The sequence below is a fragment of the Eretmochelys imbricata genome, chromosome 11 (assembly GCF_965152235.1).
Source record: "Eretmochelys imbricata isolate rEreImb1 chromosome 11, rEreImb1.hap1, whole genome shotgun sequence".
Classification (NCBI taxonomy): Eukaryota; Metazoa; Chordata; order Testudines; family Cheloniidae; genus Eretmochelys; species Eretmochelys imbricata.
The window spans coordinates 63212706-63238010 of record NC_135582.1 but is presented as its reverse complement, the minus strand read 5'-3'; the positions used below and the strand labels follow the sequence as shown (position 1 = coordinate 63238010).

At 43.1% G+C, this 25305-nt stretch overlaps 1 protein-coding gene across 2 annotated transcripts in view; it reads left to right on the top strand.

Annotated features, from left to right (window-relative positions):
• Positions 1–22416, top strand: part of KLF7 (KLF transcription factor 7) — a 66566-nt gene extending 44150 nt beyond the window's left edge. The window contains exons 3-4 of one of the 2 annotated variants that reach the window (XM_077830076.1): positions 14566–14689; positions 22365–22416. In XM_077830076.1, coding sequence (XP_077686202.1) covers positions 14566–14689; positions 22365–22416 — 176 coding nt within the window. The remainder of the gene's footprint in view (positions 1–14565; positions 14690–22364) is intronic. The other variant, XM_077830077.1, reaches the window with a different exon arrangement.
• The last annotated feature ends 2889 nt before the right edge of the window (positions 22417–25305 follow it).

Here is a 25305-nt window from a genome sequence, read left to right as displayed (position 1 = left end):
TCACTTCATTTTAAGAGCAGTGTGAAAGCCGTGGGCATGGTTTGAGGATCACTGCATTGTAACAGGATCTCCTTCCACGACTGCATATGTAGTATGATCAGGAGCTTAAATCTGATCACTCTGAACAACAAAGCTAACACAAGGAGAGAGTCAAACTGCCTCCAACACAGAGACAGTAAATGTTAGAGGGGAGTGGCTTGGGAAATTCTGGGCTATATATTGTACATGGCTCAAGCTGTCTCCTCCCAGCCCCAACACCCAAGATTATAGACAAGAAGCAGTCATCTCGCTTGGTTCTTTGTTTTCGCATGCAGCCTGCTTGGATCTGTCGTCGGTATAATGTTGTTGTTGATTGTGAATTTGGCTGACAGTGCCAATGGCCACTAGCCACTTGGCTCAGTCAGTAGCTGAACTAGGAGATCTGAAATGATTGCAAGATATTTTACTTTGGCTGGTAGCTCGCTTGTGAGTAATACAAGAGCCATTTGCCAGTTACTGCTCTGTGCAGAAAGGGCAGGATGGCGCTTACAGACAAAGAGTTCTCAGTATGGGGTTCAGACCAAGCAGAAGGAAGATCACTCAGCTCGTGTATAAAGACAACATGCCGGATCAAAAGGATTCACTCCTTTCCATGAAAATTAAAACCATGTCTGTTGGGGGAAGACTTTTATTCCTTTTCGTTTGTATGTAACGCTGACCGGACACTTGGCTGGCTTTATTTAGTGTGTGATGATCCAAACGGAGCCAGGCATGCTACAAAATGATAGCAACCCACTAGATCTGACTTTTTCTTATATAGTATGTTTATATAAGCAGTAACATTTAGAGGTTTCCTGTCAGGATCAGGGTCGCAACGTGCTAGGTGCTATACAAACTCCTATTATTCTGCTGCACCATATGTAAGATTCAGGAGATTATTATATGGCACGCTTGATGCAAGATTTTCACTATGAAATCATCAGCCTTTGGAAAGGGATGAACAACTATCTGTATAGAAGAGAACTTAATTTGGAAGGGACAGTATAATCTGAACAAAACAGAAGGGAATGGGAAATACGGAGTAAATGGAGAAATTAAAATGGAGGTTGTACAGACTGAAATGGGGGAAGCCAAGCAGTGGGTAGGCATACGTGTGTGGCAATGAACTTTATATGGCAGGAAAAGGTGAGGTGGGTGTCGGGGAAAGTCGTGCAGCTAATGCGGGAGTGAGGTGTGGAATCTAAATGGAATAAATGGAGTCGGGCTGGCTGCAGATGTAATCCAACCGTAACACATTCAATTGCACTTAATCACATAGTAGACATCAGCGCAACGACAGTTTGTTTCTTTGGGAAACAGGGATTTTAGCCCAGTCTTAAATGCATGGAGCTGAATTACCAATGTAGCGGGGAGCAGAGGGGGAGCTAATTGGAATGCTCAAAAAAAAAAAAAAGTCATCAGCCGCCTCCTAAATTAGAAGGCAGGATATTGCTGGCGAGGGTCTGGATGCAAACACATCTAGAATTGAGCTGGCACATGACCTAAAGAAGGGTTAGTCACCACGATTCATTTTGTCCCTAAGCTCAGAGGCCAGTGGAATAGAGGGCCTATAAAGCTTGTCGTATTGGACTTCCTTTTACTAATATGGGGTGGAGTGGGGAGTATAATGATGGGATGGAGTCTTTCTGGCCAAAAATAAACACCACTGATGGACTTGCAAGGAATATCCTTAAGTTGGGGATTTTATTCAAGATGACCCTCTGATAGGTCCTGCTTGGGACTCCTTTGAGTGTCTTTTGGGATGTTCTGGGGACTTCAGGATTTTTTTTTTTTCTTTTTAAAATTGGGATCTGGTGAGATCTAACTTCCCAGTGCTTTCATTTCCCCAGGTATCTTAAGGGCTTTAAACAGTAGCCTGTCTCACATTGTCTTCCCATTTTACTATATAGTGTCTTTTATCCAAAGTGCTGGGTAAGAATAACCAAACCCAAACAAACCAACCACTTGGTGGTCCTGCAGGAGAACAAATTATTAGAGTTACAAGAAAAAGAAAAGGGAGACATCAGGTCATTAGAAGCAGCATTAAACAATAGGAAGGGATAAAGGCTTCGAGATGGGATTTAAGATAACAGTGGGAAAGATATTTCCAAAGAGGAAAAGTATAGTATTTCGAAATGGCAAGAGAAGAAGGAATAGTGGTACGAAGAGAGAGAGATAACGGGAAGGAATAGGAAGTCAGGGAATAACTGGGGAAATAAGATGATTTGATAGCAAGACCAGTGATAGCATTAGCGTGTGAAGTAATATCTACATTGTACTAATGAGATAGTGCAAGTGGGTAGGAAGCCAGCCAAGCAAGAGGAGAAAGATATGAATAGCCAAGCAAAGCAAATTGGGGGAAAGAAATTTGGAAGAGCTGCGCAGACAGCATGGAAGAAATCACGACTGGAGATGGCCTGCCTTTGGCCCAGGATTACTGCTGTGCCAAAAGAAAGAGTCATGGCTTTATGTGATGTTTAGAAGATAATCTGCAGGGGTTAGCAGCATGAGAAGTGGAAGGGCAGGAAGGGAGTCCTTGGTCACAGATAATTCCAGGCTTTCCTATGTGTGACAACAGAAACAGTAGGCACACTTAGCAGGAGGAAATCCTTTCTGGGTTAGATTTACTTTGGGGTAGTTGGGTGTATTTTTGCATTGCTAAACTTGAAGGTTTTTTTTTGTAATTTGAATAGAAGTGAAACTAGAGTTCATCTAGACTGATTAAAATGAGCCTAGTCTGGGTTTTCCCTTCCTGAGTCTGTTTAATGTTCAGCTAGTTTTGGAAAAACTTTGCCATTTCACTTTTGAAAGTACCCAAGTCTTACGCCTGTGAGAGTTGTGACTGTGGAAATGGGCCCTTCAAAGGTACTAGATCATAGGAGAAGATCTACATAGATGTAAATTACCAATAGATAGTACTTACATTTTAAAACTTTTTCTTTATCTACAGACCAGCTGCAGCAACATGCAAGGTCCCCCATGTGACACGCCAGTCTGCTTCAGGGGCCACCTCTAGTGTCCCTGGGTAGCTATCTCCATAATCATTCAGTCCTTGGTCTCGGCTGAGGCAGAGCAGACAACGGTGTCAATTGTGTGGACAACAATTCTCAAGTAAGGGGACTGAGCCCTTATAATGAGACCCTCGTCTCATTTCACATGGATCTCTATATGACCATTGGCTCATAGTTGTTTTTGGTCACTGCTGTCCTGAGCTGGATTAGGAATGGTGGCTGAGGGGTGAAAGACTTTCTCCTGAGCCAGTGACTTCTCTGAAACACCCGTTCATTCTGAGAGGACCAAATCCTGTCGTCATACAGATGGGCAGTGGGAGGAGCCTTGTGTGGAACTGAGGAGTTTTTTTTCCATAGAAGTCTGGCGACTGGGTGTAGGGAGTTCACTCCCTAGGTTGTGCTTAGCGCAATGCCATGGGGGCTCGTTGTTTGCTGTCACACAGGTCGGCTTGGGACCAGGACCTAGACAAGGAAGATAATTCCTTTGCCCTTCCCTGTGACCTGAGGGGGCATGGTGCTGCTGGAGATGCTGACTCTAGGAATAGATGACCTCCAGTGGTAATTTATGGTCCCATGGCACTTTCTGTAAAGGTAGAGATGCTAACGCTGTGTTCCCAGCCATAATGAAGTTCAGATAATTGCTTTCTGCTTGCCTAAGTTCTCCCTGCAGTTTCAATTCACCTCCCATTGTGTAGTGGGATTATGCATTGTTAAAGAGTTGTGTGTCTCTTGCAGTGTAACTGCATTTCAGTTCGTGGTGCCTCTGTGTTCACATACCCACCTTACGAAGGTGATGGGAAGCTTAACCTGTGAGATCACTGGATGCAAAGATGCTACGGACACAAAAACTAGTTGTGTACTGTTAAGGTTCCACAAGATTCTCTAATATAGGAGCTGGGGGACAGAGCATGATATCTACTGAGGAGATGAAGAGCATTTAATGAAAGTATGTGACCAGTAGTAGGGGATAACTTTGGCTTTGGCAAAAGAAGAGCTGGGGCTGGAGAAGGGGGAGCAATCCTTTGAAGAAGAAACTTCAGCAAAAATAAGGTCACAGAACCAAGTACATCATCACAAATGGAAAATACAGATACCAACACCAGCAGCTTAAAAGCAGAAGAGATGAGCAAGTGATCCGGCCAGGAGAGAAGGCCTAGATAGCAACAACATTCCCGAACCTAGTAGGAGAAGAGTAATGGGATACAATAACTTCTGCAAAAAGAAAAGGAGTACTAGTGGCACCTTAGAGACTAACCAATTTATTTGAGCATAAGCTTTCGTGAGCTACAGCTCACTTCATCGGATGCATTCAGTGGAAAATAATTTCTGCCTAGGCAATCAAATACCTAGCAAAGGGAAGTAATGCACTGTGCAGCAAAGCTAAGGGGGAGATTCTGATACCTGTACTCCCTTTGAGTGGCACCTTACTCCTTGAGCCATCCCACTGAAATCAATGGCACTTCCTGCAGAGTCAGGCAGCATTCAGCAGCAGTAAGGATATTTGAATCTGGCCCTAAACTGTTTCTCTGCATTGTTTTTTCAACAGAGGATGATGGAGAAATCTCTACTCTGGCGATGCTTTTCACACCTAGCAAAGGTGAGGACCAGTCAGAGATGGAAACAACTGAAGTTGTTAAAATGCAGTCACAGTTACATCACTGACTGGATGTGACTGATCTGAGCATTTCAGAGGAAACCAAGGTTGAAGCATCTGAGCCACTAACAAAACGATGTGCTTGAAAATGTGCCCCATGTATTGTGTCCACACCGAACAGAAGCCTGAGGATGACTGTAGGTAATAGAGAACTGTGCACCTTATGTTAGCACCCATTGGGAAAATTAATTTAAAGACAGATAAAGGACCTGGATAGGACGGGGACAACCAAGCATTGTTTTCGTAAGTTATAATTGTGCCTTTCTAACCTGCTGCAGCTGTTGGAGGGTGCGATCAGGACATAGAGTGACCAGATGTCCCCATTTTATAGGGACAATCCTGATATTTGGGGCTTTTTCTTATATAGGCACCTATTACCCCCCACACTCTGTCCCAATTTTTCATACTTGCTATCTGATCACCCTATCAGGGGACAGGGTCTAGAACCAGTGGGGATCATTTTATTTACTTTTCAAGAAGCTTATCCACATGCAAGGAATTTTGATAAGCTATAATGTACTGTAATGGATTAAAAATGATTCAGAGACAGGGGCTTCCATCTAAGGAGAGTTTAAATAATAGGCTAGTCAGTTTGGAATGGAGAAGGTAGAAGCATAGAGTACAACCCAAATTATCCAGATTTCTCAGAGGGTATGCAAAAACCTTTGTATGACTGGGGAATCAAGCCTAGCAGGCTTAAGTCTTTCTCTGCTCAGAGTCATCTTTATATGTTACAAAGAAGCTCAAAGGGGCATAAATCCAATTGTTTTGCTTTGCAAATCAATTTTAAAACGGATGAGAATACTTTTTTTGTTGTTGTTGCTACATCTGATTAACTTGTGCCACTTACTGCTACAAGATCTTGAGGCAAATGGCTGAGTACAAATTAAAAACATTAGATATTTATGGGCTAGAGTTTTAAAGTTGGATGCCTAAATCTATGTTTAGGCATGTAAGTGCTACTTTAGACAGCTAAACCTTTAGTTAGGCACCTAACTGTTAAACTCATATTTGAAGATTGGGCCCACAATGGAAAACATCTGCAGTTCTACCAGCTAAGATAACCCTTATAAGGGCTTGTGTTTCAAGATAAAAGCTGATCACCAGCTGGGCACAGAACGAACTGTCCCCTCATGGTATAATATTGCACAATTAGAAGTATAACACGGGATTTTACACCTTTCCCTGAAGCATCTGCTCCTTTACCGCTGACAAAAACAGGATATTGGGATAGCTGGACAATTGAGCAGTCCTAGTAGGCCAATTCCCATGTCCATACATGATTATTAATGCAGTAGAGACTTCTGGAAGCAAAATGTTATTTAAAGGTGGATGATTTTATATAAATACTTGTGTATTTAATAGAATGTGTCTATTTTTGTTTAGTTTATTATATGTTGAATTAGCAGTAGACACTATGGCTGCTTGCATAAGCTTTCAGTCACCTTTTAGTTTGCAAAACGTTCACCTTTTCAGGTGTTTGGTCTTTACCCAGTGGGAGTGGTTGGTTGTTCTGAAGTTTGGTTGTTTTTGTAAAAGAGGCAGGAGTAATGGGGAGGGACAGGGCAGGAAAATACTTTCCCATTAGAAAACAATTTTTAAAAGTTATAGCACTGTAAGGACTGTGGTTGGAAAGTTGGTATTGGTCATGGAAATAGCCCTTGTGTAGAAGACGTACCTTTGAGCATACTTGGTGAAAACTGGTTTGGATTGACTGAGTTATGATTCATTGAAAATTGCTCTTCACACATGTGCAATACAATTAGTACAATTTTATTAGCACTTTTAAGTGTTGTTCAGAGTACACTGAATAGCAGTCTTTTCATTGACTTTGTGGGCTTTGGATCAGGCCCAGCAAGTGGGTATTATCGCTATAGATAAATCTCTCTTACCCCCCAGCCTATATCATAAGGTCGCCAACCTGATAAAGTTTCTAAGTCATCAAATGATACATATTTTTAGTGCATTTGAGTCGCTATTTATCATAACATAGTTAATTACACTTGATGGAGTTAATTACTCCAGATGATTTGTGAGCTGGTGTTCTCATCTCCCTTAGAACTGAAGAGAGTTAACCATGCCTGTTTCCAAAATCCAGATGAAATAATGCAATTCCTGATATAAACTTTCCAGCCAATAGTTTGTGCATGTTGAACTAACCCATCTTAAATTGGCTTGCACAATACACTGTAGCAAAAGACTACAGCATAGCATCATAGTAGAACTATTCAACATTTTTTTTGTTCATTCAAAAATGGCCTTTTTACTTTTTTAAAAATCAGAATTTTTCTGGACAAAACTGGAAAATGAGAAATTCTGGGGAGTTTTTCATTTTTCCCTGTCTCCTTTTTCCCCCCTTCTCCTTTTTTCCTTCCTGTTTTTCAGAGGCAAAAGGAAAAAAGGGGGTAAAAATGAATACAAAAAAATTTCAAACAAAAAAAAGTTCCTTTTTCAAAACCTGCTGCACAAAAAAGAATTAAAAACTTTAGCATATTTTTGTGAAAATATCTAACCATTTTTCCACCAGCTCTAATCACTGATAAGTCTTCCTATGTTGCCTGGAATTTCCCAGAGAATCTATATGCACAAAACGAAAGTCCGCAAACTATAGATCTTTGCCACAGAGTTGTGCATTGTGGAAATTTATGGTGCGTGTTATAAATAGCCCTTTTCATTACTTGTTCTTCAGTGTAACTTGCACAAAAAAAAAAAAAAAGTCTATTGTGGGGTCCTGGAAAAATCTTTCAAAGTGAATTGAAATCTTTGAGTTTTTGCCCCCTGTCCCCCTTCATTTGTTTATTTTGCTGTGGTTGCCTCCTCTTGAGCTTTTAGAGCTCAACTGAATTTGAAACTAAAAGCTCTTATTAGAGGAGATTTTTTTTAAAGTTCTTCCAACCTCTCTGGGGACAAAAATAATGGCAGCTTGAAGCAGCAGAGAATCAGTAATTAGGGCAAACAGCAATGCCTAGCATGACTGGGGGAAAATATGAGGAAAGCAGGAGAAGAGTGCAACAGACAGATTTGTACAGCCTGTTACTAGGAAACCACATCAGCATTAAATGCAGTGTGCTAATTGGCTAGCAGTCACTGCCAGGGTACCAACCTTGGCCTGCTACACAGCTGTTTCTCCTCTCTGGTTGCTAGGCAACTGCATCCACTCCCCCCTTCCTCCCCCCCCACACTTATTCTAGAGCCTAATTGGCTACTTTTGCTGCTGGTGTTGCTGCTGGGTACCAGTCTGGGCCTGCTGCTCTGCTGTTCTCCCGAGGGGTCTGAGGTGGGGGAGGATATGTTGGCAATTAATGGAGCATAAGTGCAAATTCTACACAATGTCTGGCACCTGTGTCCCCAGTCCTGCTCTTTAAACTAAATCCTTCTGCTCTGAGCACACATCAGAACCTGGAGCATCTTTCTTGGCTAAGCTTATTAAAATATATTTAAAAGAAAATCAGAAGTTAGAAGGCTTTATGGATCTTTATGGGAGAATGTACATGGTATTCCTTAGGCTACTTTGTGTTCAGCGTGCATGTCAATGGACAATGGATATTTATTAAATGCTTCTTTGCAAGGAGGGTAGAAAATGGAATGTTTTCCTTTCTTTGAAATTAGTTACATGCTTTGAACCTTGTTGGTTATACACCTGTGTGTGTGGGGGCGGGGGGAGGGCAATGTGTATGTATATAGGAAATAAGGTGGAATCAAAATAATTTATTTTCATGCACTGAATGACTACATGCAGAAAACTGCTACGGGCTTTGTGTGTGAAAGACTCTTATTGGGCCCTTAATTTCTCTTTCCCCACTTCTAAAATGGGCATGAATATACCCACCTTTGTACAGGCAATTTTGAGCTTTTTGGATGAAAAGATCTATACCATGTACATGTAAATCAGTATTAATTTTAACATGTAATCATCCCTATTGACCTAAAAAGAGTCACAACCTTGTCTCGTGTATTTGACACTTCTATCACATTCTGCCTAATGTCCGTTTGCTTTGTACCATCACCTTTGAGGCGGTAGTTATCTTTCTGGCTGGTGCCAAAATGGTAATGAATAAAACAATTCTTATATAGGCAGAAAAGAATGATGAAACAGTTAAATACTCTCCAGTACCCTCTAGTCCTTTGTATATTTAAATAAAAAGTCAGTTTCCATTTCTCAGTAAAAAAAAAAATCAATTAGAGAAGGAAAGGATGTTAAGAGAAGCTGAAATTGATTTTATAAGTAGTTTCACTTTTACTTAGTTGAGGGGAGGCACACAAGTTGCAGGACACAGAGGGTGTGTCTGTGTCTTTTCAAGAGACTTTTCCGTCTCAGCTGTGTGAGCCATACAACTGTAACTTGTAACTCCTCACCTGAAACTGTGGCTGGGGAGCCAGCAAAGGATCTTGGACCACTCCAAATCTGTCTCTAGAGAGACTGGGATTCACAATAGCCCATGCTCCATCATGGCGTAGAGCACGCACAGTGAAATGAGAGGTGGGTAGTGGTGGTGCGTAGGGCACTAAGAGGGTTATTATTAAGCTATAAGTCTTTTGGAGGAGTCCTTGAAACCTGTCATCCTTTCTGCAACATGCTGATGCTGAAGATCACTTGGCATCTTTCATAGAAATAAAGGTTTGACCTAGTGTCCTTGGCCAACAATGTTTCCTATTGTGCAGTGTGCCGGGTATTCTGCCCGATTACTACCCTTGCCCCAGCTGTTTCACTGGTACGCTGTGTATGTAGTTTGTAAAGCACTCTGGGATGAAAGCTAAATGTAAGATACATGTAATGTGATTATTGTATTAGGCTTCTTATTGTGATACAATAGGCTTTTGTTATTAAGACAAACTGTGAGCAAAACCAAATTCATGTATTCCACATCTCCTCAAGGCAGTGTGGGTCGGGATCCATTCACCACTGAAATCCCAACCCCATCCCACCCCCATCTGGAATTCTCCTGTTACTTCCTGTTTCACTAAAGCAATCCCAGAATGTGTTACTCTGTGACCTATGCCTTGGATTGCCTGGGTTTCACTGACATGGACACTTCTGCTGTGTGATGGCCCATTCTAGGCTACTCTCTGTGAAACAGCAAGTACTAAGGATTTTGCAGAAGAGATGGGAAGGAGAACTATTGAAAAGTTCTCTAAAAAGTCAGTGAGGCTGCTCTGGTCCTGATCCTACTCACATAGCTTCCTGCTGCTTGCCCCCCCCCCCCCCAGTTTGCTTAGGGGAGGAATTCAGGAGAACGAGCCTGCATTTAACTCCATATTCAGTTTTGCTTTGCAGTTCACCTTTGACTGTCTCTACAAGGAAGCAAGTGGAACACAAATTTCTAGCAGTGACTCTCAGCCCACGCAATCTCTTAGTAGCTCAGGCTTTTGAAATTGTTTTTTTTCCCCCCCGCACATAATTGCATTTTATCTCCAATTTGTAAAAAGGGAGGGAAACAGAATTTCCAGTTTTGTACTGGTTAGAAAAATGCACAATTGTGGGTCCTGAAACTGTGTGAAAATAAGTTACAGTGGAAGAGCATATGCTGACTTTATGAAGGTTTTCTAATTTTATGTTTTATGTTTATGACTTTACATAGTATTGAAGAATGAAAGTGACTTCATTTTTTTAAAATTTAAATGAAGTTCAAAATGTACATCATCAAGGATCTATTTCCCCCTCCCTGCATTCTTAAAATATTTTGGCTGACTCAGCAACACTTGAGGAGAGTCTCCTTATTGTCTCATAGGGGAGAACTGAGAGAAACCATAAGGGACTTATGCCTGGATGTTGCAAAGAGCTCAGTGTGCGTGTGGACCCCATGAACGCAAGGATCTTCCTGCACAGATCAGTGTCTAATACTACTTCAAATAAATGTCATGATTTCACAAAAGATGTTGCAACCAAAATATTTTGACAGTTGCAGTGTTTGGGGCAGGGGAGGAGGGGGTGCACACTCATTCCTGGTGTATTAATTTATTATTTTATAAAGTTACACGGTGAAATCCTAGCCCCGTTGAAGTCATTGGGAGTTTTGCCATTGACTCCAGTAGAGCCAGGATTTCACCATGTACTCTCTTATTCACACGTTTCCTCTATTAAAACAGAAGAGCACATGAAATTCATCCCGCACCATTTTTTTCCACCGTTACCACTAATGAGATCAGAGGGACATCCCACTCCCAGACACCCTTTGTGGGACCAGTAGCCAAGAGAGGCTTTTAATTTTATCTACAATGGGTAAGAGAGTAAAGCAACAATGAAAAGATACAGTTAGTTCTTATCCTTTGTGCACAGAGATGCTCATGGAAATCTCTCCCTACCCCTACCTCCACCCTCCCATTTTCAAAATTGCTATATGGAGGGGGGGGGGAAGCTAATCTCTTTTAGATCTGTGGGGCAAGGATCTCTTTTTGACATGACTTTAAAGGTCACAGGCACTTTTGCCTCTCTGTTATGCCACACGGCTGACTGTAAGCAAGCAGGCTGCCTGGGAGCACAAAGGAGCGCTGTCTGACGTTCGGCAGAACATGGCTAATGTTACGGAGGAAGGGAATCTGAAGACAAAACCGGACTCTATGCTAGGCAAAGACAAATCGGGGACAGAGCCCCTGAAGCACGGACAACAGAGATATGTAGCATGCCACATGTATTCTAGACAGGCCTAACAGAAGTACTGCTGGCCTCCAATAAGCTAAATACAGCGCTCTACATTCTGAAAGCACTTGGCAAACGTTAATTAGACAAATCCAGCGTCAGTCATAATGCCCACTGATTTCAGGCAAAGACTACAGTATTTGTTAACAACCCTTCTGTTCTGCAGACGATTGGACGTTAGGCTGTCTGTACCTGCCAGTTTTGAACAAGCGTCAGCATCTCTCACTCTCTCCATAACATATGCAACAAATGTACAGCCACGCAGAAACACATCTGCCTTGCCGTCTCCATTGCGAGCGAGGCATCTCTTCTCTTGCAGCCACACAAGCTAAATGATTTTCACCATGCACATTACCCCTCGCACACACACACAAAATTTGTTACTGTGGTGTGTATTGCTTTGAAAAACAACATGTTAGTTGTCCAGTAGAGCAGCAGCTGAATGGTCCACCATCAGGGACAAGCCCAGAATATGGGGTGTCATTTCTGGGTGTCCACTCTCTATGCCAGTGGAGACCCAGGGCAGCATGCAAATCTTGCCCTGGATCTCTAGGGGAGAGCATGTAGGCCGTAGTACACTTGAGGGCAGTGTTTGGGTGAGCCAGCATTGGGGGCAATGCCCGAGCCATGGCTGAGATGGGCATGGGAAGCACCACCTTGCCCATGATCTAGGCCCTGATGGAAATGAAAACCTTGAATGGCTTTTTGAGCGGAAAATTCCTTTTTAACAAATTTGCCTCAGTGCATCTAGCTTGTTGCAATCCAGCATGTGCTATGTTTGTTCTGTTTTCTCATTGTTACCAGCCGGCGGTTTCTTTAGGATTTCTTTTATGTTTACTGTCTAACCAAATATGGCTGGGACAAACACGCTGCTTAGAAGAGAATTAGGGCATCCTAAATACTACAGCACATATAACTGTAGGCATGTTTCATTGGCCTCTTTTGCCTAGGTCTTGCAGCACACGAGGGTCCTGCTGTTCTAAGGCCTTGTGCTCTAGAGCTGCAGAGGAATGTTACCTGTACAGTGTGGTGAAGGTTCATGATTGGCTTAAGATATCTGGGCTCTGTTATATGCACTCTCATATGGTGTTCTGGGGGAAAAAAACCAACACCACCTGCCTAGATTGAGATGCAGGGAGAATGTGACTGGAAATGAAAATCCTGCTGCCTCTTCTTTTTTGTTTTTTCCTCAAACCCTCCCCCATCCACTACCTTTTATTCTTTAGGGCCTATAGACCGTGATTGCTTGACTGATGGATCGATCTGTGCCTTGGCATTTCTCCACCTGCTGCAGCCTCATGTAGGGTTTCCTCTTCTAATAGGAACGATGCAACGCATCCTTTTATGGGTTTTGCTTTTCCAACTTGAGTGGAGGATAAAAGGCTTGAATTGCTGAACTCTGGTAGATATCCCAGCCCATTCTCCTCTCCTCTCCGTGCCAGCTTTCCACTTTATCTTTGGAGCAGCAGAGCCTAGCTTGTAATCAATAATGTTTGGTAAATGACTAGTCACAGAGAAGCTTTTTCTACCCATACGGGGCCAAATCAGTTCCTGGGGTAACTCTGTTGCTGTCAGTGGAGTTATACCAGCAATGAATTTGATCCTCACACTCTGACTTGTCCGGTTTGCGTACTGTGTCGCTCCTAGTTTTGGGCTATAAACTATTCAGATCTCTCTCTAGTACCTGCTGAATATACTCTGTGGTAAATACATGACATGGGGAGACCTGACACGCTATATTTGGTATTTAAATCTGCTGAGAGAGATTTAAAGAAACGCCTTCTTAGCAATTTTCAGAATTTAAAAAACAAAAACAAAAAAAAACAATTTTCCCTCCCTGTTTATAATTCCCCCTTTGAGGCTTAACAATGAAACCTGTTTCCTCTCTGTGTTCTTGCTCATCCCCACCTCCCCTAGTGCCGCCAGCCTCTTTTTATCACTGGGCTGCTCAGGAGGGCTGGGCATAGTGCTATGGCTGCAATGTAGGAGAAGAGCATTCACACATTTATTCTGAGGAGATGTGGTAAACGTGTGCACATGCCCACACTTTGCAATCCTGTAGAGAAAGGGTCCGTGTGGGTGTGGGAGTTTTGGACCTTGACAGCGTCCATTAGTTGGGGATTGGTCCTGCTTTGAGCAGGGGGTTGGACTAGATGACCTCCTAAGGTCCCTTCCAACCCGGATTTCTATGATTCTAAAATGTTAATGGCCTTGGAGTACCGTCCTTGAGGTCATGGGTGCTACAACAGAGCTGCATTTGACCCCCAGAACCTGGTTTGTGGTATCAAATGGGGAAAGTGAACACAGCGGAGCGAATTCGGCACTGACTTCCAACCTCTGCAGCCCCACTGACTTCAAGGGAATTGTATGAGAGAGAGAGTTCCATGTGGGATAACAGCTGATAAACATATGGTCGTAAAGGTGCTAATCAGTCACAATCGCCTGTGGGATTAACAGATTTAAAGAGAACAGTTCTCCTCTAGCAGCACCGAAAATATCATTTGCACTTTATAATCAACTAAGCAGGTGCATCTAAGTGGGGATACAAGACGTCGGGTCTCAGTGGGAGGAAATGCGAGTGCTACCAGGGTGGGGGGTGAAAGGCAACTCCTAAAAGCCAGAACTACAGCAATACTTTTTGTTAAATGGTATTTTAAGCACTGTGGGTTTAATTACATGTGCAGTTGTACACCTATTTGCCTGACATGCATGGGCACTCATGATGTCTGTGCACAGGACTAGCCACTTGCATGGGCAGTAACCAAATTTGTGCACACAACGCTGACTCAAGGAATTGAAAACAAGCCTACGGCAACACAGCTGTGGGGGTGTTTGGGTTTTTTAAAAACAAAACCAAAAAAACATTGACGGGCTTGAAATATTTCTTTCACCAAGGTAGTGTAAGAATGCAAGACGTAATGAAGTTGGGGCCTGATCCAAAGACCATTCAAGTTGATGGAAAGTTTCCTATTGATTTCAGCGGGCCTCGAAGCAGGTTCGGAATGGGCAATTGCCTTTGGGAGTCTGCCATAGATTTGAAGAGTCTGAGTGAATATAAGTCATTGGTGCTTGCGTGCTAGGCAGCCAGGTGTGGGGCAAACGTGTGGCAACATCAGTGGTGCTCCTGCCCTACGTGGCTAATTGGGAGGCAAAGGCCTGGCTGGCTGGGTGTGGGGCAAAGGGTGGGCAGGTTTAGGCAGCAGTAATTTCATTGCAGTGCTGATTGATCTCTCGTCCCCCTGCAGGTGAGAAGCCTTACAAGTGCTCGTGGGAAGGGTGCGAGTGGCGTTTTGCACGAAGCGACGAGCTCACGAGGCACTACAGGAAACACACAGGGGCAAAACCCTTTAAATGCAACCATTGTGACAGGTAATGCAGCCTTCTAACGCGAGTGTTCAAGCAAATGTACTGCTGCTGAAAGAGAGCACACTGCCAGCCCCCAGGGACCAAAGCCTCTGGCTTTCCAGACGGCATACACAGCAGCCGTGCCTCTTTCCTTACAGTGCATGGGCCATGTTTTTTTGCCCTGAAACCCCTCTGTTCCTTAGTGGCCAGCAGGAGTGTCAGGCGTGACGGGGGGTTCTGGGAAGAGGAAGTTTGTCCGCTAGCATCTGGGCTGGGACCAGCAACTAATTTCTGTACCCAGTTTTCCTTATGGATCCCCCTAAAGCAGAAGCATGGACTCGAGGCCAGATTGTTGTCCCATCGAAGTCAGTGGGAGTTTTGCCATTGACTCTGACTGGAGCAGGATTTGGCCCAATGCACAGTTTTGTTCAGCAAAATCTTGCTTTAATGTGCGTAAACTCTACCCAGCCTGCTAGCTGCAACAACGTCTTGGGCTTTCCCTCTCCATGATCCCGTGTGACTTGGGCAACAACAAAAGCCTGAATTCCCAGCTGCCCTCCCTCGCTTACAAAATTGTGGTTGAACTCCACCTCGTGGCTTCCGGTCCCTGACAAGGAAGTCACCTGAGGACAGTCAAACCTCACAAACCAGTGGGTCAAGGGAATCAACACAGCCTAAGATGGGGAGTGTGTGATGTTCACAGAGTCTCACATGAATGGCGAAGGTACCCAAGGTCTAGAACCAACCCAAGGGGGCTGACAGCATTTTCCCTTTTCTGCATGTTAAATCTATCACTGATCCTCCAGTTCAGTTAACTGAGCACACAGCCCTTTGTTTGCCTATAGGAAGAGAGGCAAACAAAGGGCTGTTGGGGGGGGCAGTTCCTGGGGAAACAAAGGGCAACATTTTCAAAAGTGCCTATGTGATTTAAGCACATCTGAAAATTTTACCACAAGGATTTTGGGTGAAATCAAAGGAGCCCTGACTATTCACACTGACTGAGAATCTAGTCCTCTTGTCTTTAAATCACACACGTGACGACCTCCTTTTTATGTGATACTGTAGATTTAATATTTGATCATCTGTCTTTTTAAGCACCTAGATCCAGGGATAAGTACCCAAAGCCAGATTTTCCAAAGAACTCCCCGTCCAACAGCTCTCATTTGGGCAGCTAAAAGTGAGACGGGACTGGGTTTGCCTAGAGAGCTGTCTGCTCAGCAGCTGTCATCCGGAACAATGGGAGCTGCTGGCTGCTGATTCCTGTTGAAAATCTGGCCTCTTAATTTAGGTGCCTGAATGGAAGCAGAGCTCTTTTGAGAATCTGGTCCCGGTTGTGGTTGCTGAGCATCTTTGAAAATCTGGCTCTTTAAAATAAACACATAATTGGGGTGGAGCAAGAGAGAGACTACACAAGGAATCACATCTGACAGTACTGACATTATCAGATAATGACCCTTCCCCCCAAAACTGGAGGCTGGCAATGCCCACAGTGAAGGCTGGATCCAGTGTAGGCATAATCAAATAATGTGCTTGCATCTGAACTTGTTATCCAGCTAATCCTATTTATATATATTTTTAAGAGGCTTAAGAAAATTACCCGTCTTTTTAATGCAGCACTAAGGTTCTCCGTTATGATAAGAAAATGGTTTGTAATACAATAGAGTTTATAAAGCCTGTGGGCACACCAGACTGGCCAAGAGCAAGCATAGAAATAGGATACATAGAACATAAACAGGGACACATCCTTTGATGAGAAGGAAATTTGATCATTTGCACATCCTGTCTTTCCAAGATCCTCATCCTCCTCTCTCCCTCCCCCCTGCCCCCAACCAAGGGCTTCCTCTGTCTTTTATCCCTGGATTATCTTTTGTTTGCTCAGAATGATAAAGGATAAACCAAGCACAGACCCTCTGGAGTCTTGCCTTTTTATAAGCATCTCTGGTGTTCTTTATTTTTATTGTAAGAGGCTGCTTTCTGCTTGTCTTTGCTCTTTAAGAACCAACCAAGTCCCTTTCCGCCAATCCTTTAACCCCCCCAGTAAACAAACCACCCTTTTTGGTTTCTGTTGCAAAAAGACAACAGTTGTGATCATTCAGATCCAAGGAGATCTCACCACTCACTATTAACTCAATGATCTCCTTTAGTCGTTTGTTACATGTCGAATTGGAAGAATAATACCTCTCTCTTTTTATCTAAGTGTTTTTTCTATAGCAGCCACCATCACAGTGTCTATTTGCTGTTTTATTCAATGAATTTGTTCCCTTAAAATTGTCAGTTTTCCCCCCATTTGACCAAATCTATGGCTAGGTAAAAAGTATTCAGCAGTTTAAACTGATCATATGTGGTGAAATCTGTCCATCAATTTCCCACCGCCCTTTCACTAGGTCTAGTTTGGGAAGCTCAGGGACTCACTGTGTTCAAAGTGGTTCAGAGTAATGGCTCGTTTACTTCGCTGGGCCAGCTTTGACTTAACACTTTCTTTCCTTTCTCTTCCTCTTTCCCTCTTCCCAAGTGTGCTCACTGCCCCCTACTCCAGGCCTGTATTCAGGCATGCCCTTAAGCACATACTTCAGTCCATCCGTATTCAGGAAAGCATTTCATAGAGTCATAGAATCATAGAATATCAGGGTTGGAAGGGACCCCAGAAGGTCATCTAGTCCAACCCCCTGCTTGAAGCAGGACCAATTCCCAGTTAAATCATCCCAGTCAGGGCTTTGTCAAGCCTGACCTTAAAAACCTCTAAGAAAGGAGATTCTACCACCTCCCTAGGTAACGCATTCCAGTGTTTCACCACCCTCATAGTGAAAAAGTTTTTCCTAATATCCAGTCTAAACCTCCCCCCCTGCAACTTGAGACCATTACTCCTCGTTCTGTCATCTGCTACCATTGAGAACAGTCTAGAGCCATCCTCTTTGGAACCCCCTTTCAGGTAGTTGAAAGCAGCTATCAAATCCCCCCTCATTCTTCTCTTCTGCAGACTAAACAATCCTCCTCATAAGTCATGTGTTCTAGACCCCTAATCATTTTTGTTGCCCTTCGCTGGACTCTCTCCAATTTATCCACATCCTTCTTGTAGTGTGGGGCCCAAAACTGGACACAGTACTCCAGATGAGGCCTCACCAATGTCGAATAGAGGGGAACGATCACGTCCCTCGATCTGCTCGCTATACGCCTACTTATACATCCCAAAATGCCATTGGCCTTCTTGGCAACAAGGGCACACTGCTGACTCATATCCAGCTTCAAGCAATCCAGCTTTAAGCACCTGCTTCAAGTTAAACAGGTGCTTTCCCGAATTAAGGTCCCAGATAGTGAGAATCCCATTTCTCCACCTCTAAACTGCTCCCTCTTCGATTTCTTTTTAACTTCTTCCTTTTCACCCTCCACTGACGACAGAAGGGTCCTTGCCTATAGTAAACATCCTGGTTTTCTGAGCTTTAAGTAGCCTTAGGTACATCTTTCAGCAGTGTCGGTGTAGTGTAAACCAACTGCACACCACTCTTCAGAGGTGAAGGTGAGTACTTGGGCAATCAGAGCATTAAAATGATGATTGAACTACTGGTAGGGGGAGCATTTATGTACGTGATCCATCAACGAGTCCATTAAAAACCCCTCTTTCAGGGCTGTGGGTTTACACCACGAGCCTTTTGGATTGTATTCATGCTATCAGCCTAGAGGACAATTTTTAAAACAACCCATATAGGTCGATTCAGGTGTTATACTTTTAGTGAGAAAAGGAAGTGGGGGTGGGGAGACAGGAAGCTAGAAGTCTGTCACTTTTTCTCCCTCCGCAAGTGCGCACGCATATGCACTTTCTCCCTTTTTCAAACAACATTGGTGGCTTCTTTCTAAAGCACCAAAATTTCAGGCGCACACAGTCTTTGGTGTAAATGGAGGTGCCAAGGGCGCGCTCCAGGACCAATGACTTCAATCAGTTTTGTAGCGGACCTTTGGCCTTGGGTGGAAACACAACTCTCTTTGTCATGAAAGGGGATTAACAGCTGAAGTTCCTTCTGGAAAAACAGGATCCTTTAAAATGAAGTGTTTAGTTTTGCCCCCACATCTTACAGGACACAGATCGTATTGTTAATTTTGGTCGGCAAACTACCACTGATGGGAGGAGCAGCATATGTACAGCGAGTGGTGTATGCTTTGGAGGCAGCCGGGAAGAAAGCAGAGGGAGCTGAAGTAGCCCAGAAGGAGATGAAAGAGTCCACAGAGTGGCTGACGCACCATGAACGTGTTGGTTATTAGCGTTGCTGAAGAATTAGTTGAGAAGCTTTTCAGAACCCTGGGTGACTTTACATACCCTATATCAGAACACCTGGGTGAGCCATGGCCACAGCTGTCACATGTGTTCAACTGAGGGAAACGTGATGTAAAACTCTTCAGTTTTATTTTAATATATATATGGGTATCCTCCTTGACTGCAAGCTAAGAGCCATGTGCTCCTCTCCACACAGCTGGAGGGGTAGTAGATTGCTAAGAGGACCAAATCTCACTGGGCAGGGATCTGAGCAGAGGAAAAAAGATGGCTGAACATTATGTTCTCTTCCCATCCCAGCTGCCTCCTCTTGTTGCTCTGCAGATGCGGAGATGAAACCCACCAGCCTGTTTGGAAGCAGGCAGTTTATGTCCATGCAAGCCCATCAGGAATGACGATATTTTTATGCATCGCAAGCTATCCGTGCTAGGAACAATGCAGGGACACATGCAGCCTTTCTGAATCCTGGGAGGTGGTACATGCTGGGCGTGGGTACAACATGCAGCAATGCCATAGAGCTGGAAAAGTTGTGAAGACAGAGACCTGTCCTGCGGAAGACCAGAGATCTACAGGATTTATCCCTTATGGATCCCTATTTCCGAACCTATTGAGGACAACTGTCCATTCCGGGCCAACCCTATTGCCAGCACCAGTTCCAAGAAGGGAAAATGTGGCTGGACCTCAGCCACTTAATAGCTGCAGATGCGTCTTGGGCTTTTTGATGGTAGCATTTAGCTGTAATATTTTGTGGGGACTTACATAAGAACAACCCGACTGGGTCAGACCAAAGATCCATCTAGCCCAGCTTCCTGTCTTCTGACAGTGGCCACTGCCAGGATGCTGGGTTAGATGGACCTTTGGTCTGACCCAATGTGGTTGTTCTTACGTAAGTGATCTATTCCCTGTCACCCATTCCCAGCTTCTGGTAAACAGAGGCTAGGGACACCATCCCTGCCCATCCTAGCTAATAGCCATTGATGGACCTATCCTCCATGAATTTATCTAGTTCTTTTTTTGACTTTTTTTTTCCCCAGTTGAAACTGTCCTCCGCCTCTAGGAGCCTCCCGAGTAGATGAAGCTAACTGAATTACTAGCTGGGAAAGAGCCTGCAGGATTAGTCATGTATCATTTTATGAAGTATAAAAATATTTTGGAGCAGAACATAAGGTTATTAATATGAAACAAACTTTTGGTTCGGTTATTAACATTAACAAATCTTGCCATGTCAGTGACTCAGCAGACTTTTAATCCCCAATATTGCTTCTGATTATCAGCAGGCATCTGAAAGAAGCAGTGGTCAGGTGGTGGTCTTGTGGCTGGTCATAGTTTAAAATGCCAGCTGGTGCCTGTCTTCCTGGCACCCATACTTGTTTTGGCAGCCGTAATATCCATAGCCTGCTGCTTTCTCCATTAACCTGATGAGAGAGATAGCTGTCCAAGGACATATTTGGTACCCTTCAGCTGGACAGTACTAGCTGCGGTGAGCCTTCTGTATTAGAAGCCCACTGTCCATTGTAAGTCTTTCCTCTCTGTCTCTCCCTCCATTCTTAATGCACATACGTCACCCTGGAACGTAAAAGAATGCTGGATTCCAACTCCATACCATTCTAAAATTATTCTTTTTAAATTTTTCCTGCTCTGCTTTGTAAAGAAGCATGGACCAGATCCTCAGCTGGTATGAATCAACATAGCATCATTGATTACACTGGAGCTATGCTGATTTACACCATTTGAGGATCTGGCCATATATGTGAAGGTATTCTTCTTGCAGATTTTCTGCTCTTACAATATTTATCATATTTGCTCACCCCTGCATACAAGTAGTAGTAGGCGCACAGAGAATCAGAGAGCAATGGCAAAAGGACAGACTAAGTGCACTATACCAGGCCTTTGCCCTCGGATTTTCATGATTCTTTCTTAGCCTCATGCTGAAGGCACCGAAGGGACCTGTTGCTTTTATCATAATTTATTCCGCATAAATCTGTTTGTGTGCACAACAAATTCTAGCAACAAGCTTTAAAAAAAAAGCGTTTGTCGGTGTTTATTTTGTAATGTAGCTTTGTGCGGCACTGCATGAATTTTCAAAGCATCACGGACAGGTTAATTCTGGAAGTGGCCTGCCACAATGTACACTGGGCTAAGATTCCGGCAACAAGCAGCAAATGTCATTTGTGGTGGATTCTTTTTATCATTACTAAATATAACTTAGAAAGTGTCTTACAGGTTTGGGTGTCAAGAGTGAAGGCCAAGATATTCAAAAGTTCCAAGCGATTTTGGGCACCTCAGGTTTTGAGGGCCCAGTCCGGGGCATCTTAAAGGGGCCTTATTTTTCAGAAAGTGCCAAGCACCTGCCCTCTGGAAGCAGTCCTCTTTAAAAGGGATCACTAGGCACTTCTGAAAATCTTGGCCGAAGGCTGCTTTGTATATAGTGGCATTTGGGTGGTCGGTGTGAAAGCAGTTGCTGCTCTCAGTCCAATTCCTAGCATATCACATTTGGCATTTATGTTCTCTCTTCCTTGCTGGAAATGTTAGCAGAAGGGTCAAGGATCGAATGGCCATGAAGAAAGAATTGCCCATTGTCCTCAGAAATTCAGTCACAGTGAATACACTTTTGTGGAGCAAAGCACTGTGTTAATGTTGTGATTGGACAGAGGTTTTCATTCTCTAGGGCTCTCATTCGGAGAGCCTTCCATAAGCACTAACATGCATCTACATTTGTACAAGTGCCAGCATGTTTTGCATGTGGACTAAAGAGAAGATGGCCTTGGGGGATAAAGCCCAGAACTGGGAAGTGAAAGACCTGGATTCTGTTGCTGGGTTTGCCAGACTTCTTGTGGGAACTCGAGCAAATTCCTTATCTCACTGTGCCTCAGTGTCCTAATCTATAAAATGGGGATAATGCCTAGCTTCCTCTCGGGGATGTTGTGAGACTACCTTCATCAATATCTGTATAGCACTCATTCTCAGACAGAAGGCTCTTTGGGCCAGATTTTCAAGAGAGCTCTGCTTCAATTTAGCTACCAAAATGAGCAGCTCAGCCCTCAAATCTGGCCTCTTATTTTGATGCCCAAGTGAGTGCTGAGGTCTTTTGAAGATATGGCTACATGTAAGGGTGCTGAGCCCTTGAAAAATCTGACCCTATAAAATATGCAAAATTATTTAGTTTTATTACTACAGCTACTTAGTTAATGAGTTAGCTTGCCCATTCCCCAGTTTCTGACAGTATGAATCTAGTGGGGTTGGGCTGAGGGGAGAATAATCTGCTAATGGATGAGCCAACATAGCTACTTATCTTGAATGATCACCTTGCCTTTGTGACCACATGTGGCAGGTTCCAGGGAACTGCTGTAAACCTGGGTGAACATTGTTCTTGTGCATGATGATAGAGGAGCAGAAAGGCCTGTTTTTAAAATCCTTATTTTGTTTGTTTTGCAGGTGTTTTTCCAGGTCTGACCATCTTGCCCTCCACATGAAGAGACACATCTAACTACCTAAAATCCATCAGCATGGCATAGATGTCAGCTGAGCTAAAAGACATGGCATGAAGGGTGGAACTCAGTTATAACCCGCTGCCTTGCGGAAGAAGAGAACTTGATCACATGTAAACCTCTGTACACAGACCACACACTCACACTGTCATGCACCCAACTATACTTAAATACATACATCTGTTCTTTATGCCTTGCCCCAGCTGGATGGAAGAAGGTGCAGGAGAGGAGACGGGGTAGAGGTGAAGTCAGTAAGATAGAATAATTGCTTACAGACTTCATCACCCGTGGATTTGTTTCCAGCTATTGCCAGTAGAAATCAAAGTAAAATGGAAGAGGCTTCTCTGCAGGTGGACAGCAAGTGGGAGGGGCTTATTTAACTCGCTTCTCAATGCAACTCCATAGGAGAATAGGTCGTCTTGAAGTTGCATATTTGTAGCACTAACTTTTCTTTTTAAATAGATGGGGGGGAATAATGACCTAGAAAACCAAATCCCAGTTTGGTAGCCAAAATTAACCTCTTGGTTCCTTTGTTCTTTGTCTGAGAATTCCTAATGCTTGACACGTCAAACTTCTCACAGACACTTTGATCTGTCTTGGTTTTGGTTCTTCCTAGAACTGAGCTATTAAGATCCTTTTAAGTCAATACCAATGGCCTTAATGGCAGTTGACTGTGGAGTGACACCTGTGACATATACATCATCTGTTTGGCCTGAGTTTATGTAGACTTCATGGAGGACGATATTTTTGTTTGGGTATTTTTGTGTTAACTTTTTTTTGACTATTGCATGCCCTATGCACTGGTAGGGATTATGGAAGCTGCTGGCATGACTGAAAAGCGGCCAAAGGAAGAGTCCCTGAAACACGACGTTATATCTCCATAGGGATCACCTTATTGCCATAGCTAGGACTTCTTGTTTGTCTAATGAAAACTTGAAAAGCTCATGTGGAAGCTTAGACATTTTATCTTTTCTCCATGAACAAGTGATCTTCAGAACTCCTTTTCTTCACCTGCTTATCTGTCTTGGACTGGACAATCAGGCATGACGACAGATTTCCTTCAGCACCATGTGAGCATGTTGGCTACAATCCACAGTGATTGACAAATTGTGTTGCGTGTTCTTGTTATTCTATTGACCAATTTAAAACATTGACTTTTAATTTGTTGAAAGAGCACCTGCAAACATTTATTTTCTAAGCCTAACTTTTGGTTAAGCATCTTACAAAAAAAAAAAAAAACCCGCCAAAAATGCTACTCTAGTCCCAGAGTGGGAAGGTGAGAACCTCTTCCAAATAAAGTGGCTTCATTCAGCATTAATCTTTTAAAGGAAAGATCACAGTCCTCCTTTCCCACTCGTCAAGGTGATGGTATAGCCCACAGATATTAAAAAGAATTGTAAGAATATTTAAAGAGTGAATGAAGGGTTGGCTTTTGTGCACAGCACTGAGGATTTTCCAAGTGATCGGTCTGGTATTGGTAGCATGGGTCCTATTCGACCTTCAGTCTGTACCATCCAGGATCAATGGAAGCCTCACGCTCACCCTTGAATCCTGTAGATAATTTGACCATCTTGGCTCAAAGTGGACTAAATTTCTTGTTAAAAAAAGAAAAAGTAATATATATATATAAATATAACTTGCATTTATAGCAAGTTGGCACTGGCCCTAACTCCAAAGACTGCCTTTAGGACCATATAAAATGGCCTATGCAAGCAGGTGGGGTGGTCATTGGACAGGTTGTATATTTTGTATATTCTGGGACCCTCCCTACAAGACATGTCTAGAAATGAAACAAAATGGCATATGGTCCACAAATGGTTGCTGCTCTTTTATACTGTACTAGCCAACTGCCCTCCTTTGACTGTTTTGACTCATTGACTGTTAAATATTTCCCTTTTGGGATGCAAAACTGAACTCTTAACAAAAAAATCCATAGCTGTAAAACGTAAGAGCAGTCACTGGAATAATTGGTACTTGCGTTCTCCGCATCTGCGCAACCTTTGTTCCAGTCAGAGATTGAATCTACCTGAAAGATGTTTATTTTGCTCACAGTTTTTACAAATACTGACTGTCAGTTGGACACTTTGGTGGGGAATATGATATCTGGTCCATATGGCATGAGATATGGACCAAAATCTAACCATCTTTTTGGGGGGCAATGATGTAACAGTGAAAAAAGAAAGAAAAAATTGAGTTTTAGTCCAAAGATTTAAAACTAACTATACTATTAAAAAAAATTACTGGAGCACTGCTTGCTGACAATCTCGTAGTTCTCGACTTCTGTGTTTGCATACTTCTTATGGCCATTCAATCCAGGAGTTCAGTTGGGTTCTGAGGGCCCTACAACCCAACTTGTGTTTGAATATGTGGAGCATCTTACCAGGATGTCTCATGGGAGCTTGAGGATACTTGAACCTCAGCTGCGTGAAACTATAGAGCATCCATTCAGTGCATTAGATAAAAATTTAGAAAACTCTAGAAGACGTTCATTCCTATAGCATCCTACAGTACATGTGCACATACTCACCACTACATTAGGCTATGAACCTGTATAAATGTTCTCTTCAGAACTCTAGGTAATCCTGCCTCTAGAAATGTTACTAATAGTCCAGAAGACTTAATATTAAGGGCAATTTAAGTACAAGGCTCTATTTTAAAAATGAAAAAAAATGGAGAGAAAATATTTGCTTCCTCTTGTTAACATTTAAAATATAGCAGAACAAGGGCCCTTTTGATAAATATCAAAAATTTCTGAAATATTTGGAAACTCTTTTGTTTTTACAGATAGGCCTGAATCAGAATACCCCAAAACCATAGGATATGGGTTCAGAATCCAAACCAAGACCTGGATTTCTCAGTTGGGCCCTGTCTGTGATGGTCCTCTAACT